Source organism: Bidens hawaiensis, unplaced genomic scaffold (genome assembly GCF_021521415.1).
Source record: "Bidens hawaiensis isolate Kalapana, Puna unplaced genomic scaffold, B.hawaiensis_p1.1 tig00010251_1, whole genome shotgun sequence".
NCBI classification, from domain to species: domain Eukaryota; kingdom Viridiplantae; phylum Streptophyta; class Magnoliopsida; order Asterales; family Asteraceae; genus Bidens; species Bidens hawaiensis.
Window position 1 is genome coordinate 169,970 of NW_027491776.1, and position 5,959 is coordinate 175,928.

Sequence of the window (5,959 nt, forward strand, 5' to 3'; positions counted from 1 at the left end):
TTAGCTTCTAGCAATAAGTTGCAGCTGGAGCATAGAGAATGAATACATTCAAGCAAATAAAAATTGAAATCCCGGATTTCGTGCCAAGTCATGGTTGTGTGTGTGTTTGAACTTTAAAAAAATATAAAGTTCATGCATAAGAGGGGATTCAAACCGGGGTTGCTACTGTAGGGAGAAGGATTCCTTACCATTAGACCAAGGTTCAATTTGTGTACAGGTTCACTTAACATTTTATGTGTGGGTTCACTCTCGTAATTTATATAGGCGTTCTATTAAAAATCCGAAGCTTAGTGGGTTCTCGTGAACCCACACCTTACAAGCTTGCTCCGCCCTGGCTGTGACAATCTAAAAACAAAATATTAGTTATATGTTTGGGTTTAGGCAATAACGAAACCAAACACGCATTTACTCACCTCACTCCTAACTAAACACAGCATTTACTCACCTCACTCCTAACTATAGGTGTACAAAAAGCCGATTCAGGAATTAAAACCAGTTTATAACCCAACGCTGAACCAGTTTGGTAGGAACCGGTGTGGATCCTGCCAAACCTACATGTTGGGATCAGTTTGGAGCATCTAGGTGTCGTACCAAGTTTCACCTACAACGGGGCACCCAAATATTTGGTGCGATTTTGATTTATATGAAATGTCAAGTGGTGCGAAAAAAGCTCAGTACAAGACTAGTGGAACTCTTTGTAAACTCGGAGTTAAACTTGACTTTGAAAAAAAAAACATTTAGAAACATATTATATGAGTAATAAAACGTCTTATATGAGTAGTAAATAGTAAAGGGTCAAAAGAACATCGTTATTGTTAGAATATAAAAGAATACTACAAATTGTGTGTATGCTGTCTACGCCCTAAACTGCTCTCATGGCATGTATGTTTCACTGTATCAAGTTTGACTTGATCGTTTAGGTAAAGTCACATGTAATTCTCGCTAATGGGATTTTTTGTTTCTTAAGCATACCCTTTGAGAGTTAGATTCTACATGATTCCTCAACATTCATAAGCAAACAAACATATGACAAACATCATATGTTTTGAGAGAAGTATGAATGTATAGTTGAATATGATATCTTTCATAATTTGAGTGATCATTTTGTAAAAACTAAAACATAGATCGATTTCACTTTCATCGTTATGTCTTATTAAGGTACATGAGATGTGAATGAACGCACGAGTAGGCTTCATGAGATAAAGAAAGGACATGAGTATCGAGTACATATTATCGGTCTAGTTTGGCATGTAGCTTATGTATTGGTTTCATTTGGTCCTAACAAGTTTGATTAAGATCCCGCGACATGCGAGGATAAGATGTTGCACTGACAATGACTTTGCATCGAAAGTAACAGCAACGAGTTAAATATTTATCAAAGTAATTTGAGTTCAAACTTTATGACATTTATGTACGAATATATAAGAGTTAAAAAAACAACTGATGTGTATATTATTGAGTTGGAAACCCGAGATTGTTCAATCGAACATGGTGCTAATGGCTATTGTCAAGGTGTATGCATCAAACATGGTTTATATTTTCAAATTTCCAAATCAATTTGACTCTGCATTAAAAATACACGGTCAAGTAACGAATCAAACGCAACTTTAACCCCAATACTTAAAAGATTATTGTTTGTGACCCTAATATTTGAAGCCACAAAGTTTTATAGTGGGTTTAGTCTCACCTAAGCCTGGTAAAACGGCTAGGGTATGGTTGGTATCGGTCAAAACTCAAAACGAGTCTTGATCACACTACTTTCGGGTCAAAATATAATTTTGATTCAGGTAAAAACTAGTTCATACTAAACTTAGCTTTGTCATTTAGAGTAGTAATGATATGCCGTTTAATGAGTTAAAATGACTAATAGTGATAGGCCATTTAATGAGTTAAAATGACTTGTAATAATAGACCATATAATGAGTTGAAATGAGTTCCAATCATTACAAATAATATCCGCAGACTTCTCCATCCATCTCTTCATGGGCTGGCAATTGTGTTTTAATAGGTTTAACAGGTTAGAAATGACGCGTTTAACGCAAGTGTTAAACATAAATGCGACTTATTTAACTACTTTATATGTCATGACTATAAGACAGTTTTAAGTTTCATGCACCAATAAGAGAAAATAATGGAGTCTAGTATACTAATTTAAATTATTTAAAAGAAATATAAAAAAATCACAAACCGCACTCTTTTTATTAGCAGTCTTATCATGTCTTAAACAGGTACCTAGTTGCCGGCCAAAGAGAGTCTCTTGTTGACTTGTCATATAGAGGTAAAATGTAAAATAACCACAGATGACTTAAGTCCGGAAATGGGCTTAGTATGTAGGCCCATCAAATTGTGTGTTAGGCCCACCCACTAATTTAAATTATTTAAAAAAAATAAAAAAATCACAAACAAGGCTTTTTTTTATTAACAGATCTTATCATGTCTTAAGTGCCCAGTTGATTCTCTTGTTGACTTGTCATATGGAGATAAAATGTAAAACAACCACAGATGACTTAAGTCCGGAAATGGGCTTAGTATATAGGCCCATCAAATTGTTGTGTTAGGCCCATTAAGCTTAAACCAACCCACTTATCTGGCCAGACAAGTATTCTGTAAAGTGTAAACTGGAGCTTATAGCTTTCAATATAAGTGCATGTTAATATGTTATATAGCTTTTTGGACATCTAATTCTAGACTTATTTAACATTTAGGTTATTTTTTATTATATTTTTCAGAGCCAGCAACTTGTCCAATTTAAACATTCATTTTGAATAATAATGTTATCATGATAACAAAAACAGGAACTTTCAATCCGTTTTGACCCGTTTCACATGCTTCCTTTCGGGTCATGTGTAATATAACCTTTTGTATGCCAACTTGTTGCATAAAACACGTAAAAAATAAAAACAAAAACGATAAAAAGCCGAACAAAATCTTGTTCCGAAACCACTCTAAAACATCTTCAGGTAACGGGTTACACCAAAACACATTTCTTAAGAACCTTTGTGTAAAATGCCCAATCCGGGCTCGTTTCATCTATGGCCCGTTGACCAAACGGGTGTTGCTCTACATACGTTTTGACATTTTCACTGGTGGAAACACCTTCTAGATAGACTCGAAGATCACCACCAGGACCTGCAATAAGTGATAACGGGTTGGTTGGATAACAGATCAAAACGGGTCGTTTTTTATAAAAGAACTAACCTAAAGAGTTGTCATTAATATCATTGTGTTGGTAAGATAAAGGAAAGATTCCAGTGTGCTTCTACAAAATAACGAATGTAATCAAAATTAAAACGTGACACGTGACATAAGTTTATATGAAAGTTATTAACTAGGGGTGGCAAATGTGACCCATTGGGTTGAATGGGTTATAATAAAATGTATATAATGGGTCAAAAAAAAAATGATTGAAACGGGTCAAAATGAGTTGACATTCCTTGAGTTTTTTTTATGTAATGAAATGGCGGAAACTTTTTAGTTTTTTTTACTTTTTTAGTTTTTGGTTTATATTTCGGGTTATGATTTTTTTTTTTTTTTTTTGAATTTTTTAATGAGGGGTTTATGAAATCTCAACTCATTTTGACTCATTTCAAAAACCCTTCATTAAAAAATTCAAAAAAAAATAATTAAAAAATCATAACCCGAAATATAAACCAAAAACTAAAAAAGTAAAAAAATAAAAAAAATTCCTTCGTTTTTCTCGTTCCATTAAAAAAAAAAAACTCGAGAAATGTCAACCCATTTTGACTCGTTCAATCATTTCCTTGTTTTAGTTTGACCCATTCTGACCCATTATATACATTTTATTACAGCCCATTCAACCCAATGGGTCACATTTGCCACCCCTATTATTAACAAGAGGATGATATAAGTCTTACGGGATTTAGCAATGCCTTATACGGAGAATCATCTAATAATAATGTGTTTAGTTCATCATAATATCCGTTTTCAGAAGCAATGCAACTGTTTTCGGTCCATAATTTTCCCAAGTTCTTGAAAACTATGAACTTATGATGGTTTTCAAGGCTTCTGGCACTTGAATTTGTGCAGTGGGATAAGTCCTGAAACCAACCATAAAGGTTAATAATTAATAAAATAAAAGGCGCGGTAGCTGGATTTATATTTGAAATAATAACGACACTAAACGATACTTACCCAAAGAAACACGAGCTTCTTCTTCAAATCTCCTAATAAATAATCAACCACGGGGTCTAAAACTTTCCTGTCCATAATTTACGAGTTACAAGTAGTGGTCGCAACATATAATATGATCGCGTTCATTCGTTTAACTTTAATCATACATGAACGAATGTAGTCTTCTTGTTCATGTTCGTTCATTAAGAAAGTGAATACGTTTGTGTTTGTCATTCGTTAATAGTATAAACGAACGGTTCACGAAGGCAAACAGATATAATTGCGTGAATACCAATTAAAAGTAAACGTGAACATCAATTTGTTAGGCCTAAAAATTAATAAAACTAGACTAAATTTTAATGGATATTTTAATTTCATAAAACTAGACTAAATTGTAACGAATAATACTATACTTTAAATGAATATATAGACGAAGGTAAACGAACACTCTTAAATAAACCTAAACTCAAATAAATGGACATAACAGAACCAATGTAAACGAATGTCCACGAATATGAATAAACGTTCACGAACATAAATGAACATAAACTTTCGTTCATGTTTGTTTGTTTATTAAACGAAACGAACATAAAACAAGCTTCCCGCTAAACGGTTTACCTGGTTCTCGAAGACCAAATGGCGACATCAAATCTCTCAAAGCAAAATTCTAAAAACTCATCCAGGAACGGTCTCTTGAATACTGCATTAAAAAAAAAGATAATAAATAAGTTTGATGTTCATAATAATCAAATAGCAAGACTGGAGCACGTCTTACTTGCACGTTTTAAAATCCTTATATCCGGTTTGCAATTTTTTGGTGGCGGTTGAACAACATCCACAAGCAAGCCATTTACGTCAAGAATTAGAAGCATTTTCTTTGATCTGTTGACGGTATCTTTATTTTTGAGAATTTCCACATCTCTAATAGTCAACTTTTCCGAAACTGACCCGACTGCATTCGCGTCGGCCCGTTGACCATCGTTTCCCGTATTCTTTCTTCTCTTCCTCTTTTTCTTTCTTGATGTTTCACCATTGACTTTTTCTGTATTTTCAACTTCTTCTGAAACCGTCTTCATATCAGTAATCTCGTTATTAACAGGTTCTTCTGGCATCAAACTTTTTGTATCAAAAGTTGAATTTGCGGTTGAACTTGTTTCATCATCGGTTGGTTTTGGACACTCTTCTCTTTTCGACCATATACTCTTGACATTACCCATTTTCGTGTTGGATATTTGACCCGTTGACTAAATTTGACTTCTTACTCAACTTGTATTTAGCTTAATTGGAATCGCTGTAGTTTAACAACACATATAATCAACACAATATGTAATGCAGCCTCAAAGAATAGATACAAACTAACTCTTAACAAACTCATAACAATATATACAATAAAAGACAAAAATGCCCCTGCACACACACTACACATAAATCTGTTTAATAACTACGAACAGGGCCTTTTCGTTAGTTCATTAAGCTTTTATCGAACAAGCGAACGCTTCACAAACAGCTAACCGAACGAAATATCTTGTTCGTGTAACCGTGTTCGTTCAATAAAATATGAACTTGCCCGTGAATGGTTCACGAACACAATTTAACATGGCTTTTGTACATGCTCGTTCATTTAGTTAATCAAACGAAATTCCTTGTTCATGTTTATTCGTTTATTATACAAAAGAATGAACATTAACTAGGGGCGTTCACGACTGCACAGTTCGGTTTAGGTTGGTTTTAGGCGAAAAATGACAATTCGATTTTTGATTATTTGAAAACCGTTCGTTTCGGTTTTGCCATCTGAGCTTGAAATTTTTGGGCCGAAAGAAAATATTTG

The 5,959-nt window shown here is 33.8% G+C and overlaps 1 protein-coding gene across 1 annotated transcript; it reads right to left on the minus strand.

Annotated features, from left to right (window-relative positions):
- Nucleotides 1–2,737: 2,737 nt before the first annotated feature.
- LOC143534579 (uncharacterized) lies at nucleotides 2,738–5,419 on the minus strand. The gene is made up of 6 exons (XM_077029037.1): nucleotides 4,907–5,419; nucleotides 4,750–4,831; nucleotides 4,153–4,219; nucleotides 3,876–4,058; nucleotides 3,199–3,259; nucleotides 2,738–3,129 (listed from the first exon to the last, which is right to left on the minus strand). Exons 1-6 carry the CDS (start codon nucleotides 5,346–5,348, stop codon nucleotides 2,969–2,971), a joined length of 996 nt encoding a protein of 331 aa, XP_076885152.1. The 5' UTR covers nucleotides 5,349–5,419; the 3' UTR covers nucleotides 2,738–2,968.
- Between the last annotated feature and the right edge of the window lie 540 nt (nucleotides 5,420–5,959).

Excerpts from the sequence above, each read along its gene's own strand:
- LOC143534579 (XM_077029037.1), bottom strand. The coding sequence starts at position 5,348 with ATGGGTAATGTCAAGAGTATATGGTCGAAAAGAGAAGAGTGTCCAAAA. Across the intron at positions 4,832-4,906 it reads AAGGATTTTAAAACGTGCAA|TATTCAAGAGACCGTTCCTG; the intron begins GTAAGACGTGCT and ends TTTTTAATGCAG. Across the intron at positions 4,059-4,152 it reads AGAAGCTCGTGTTTCTTTGG|GACTTATCCCACTGCACAAA; the intron begins GTAAGTATCGTT and ends GGTTGGTTTCAG.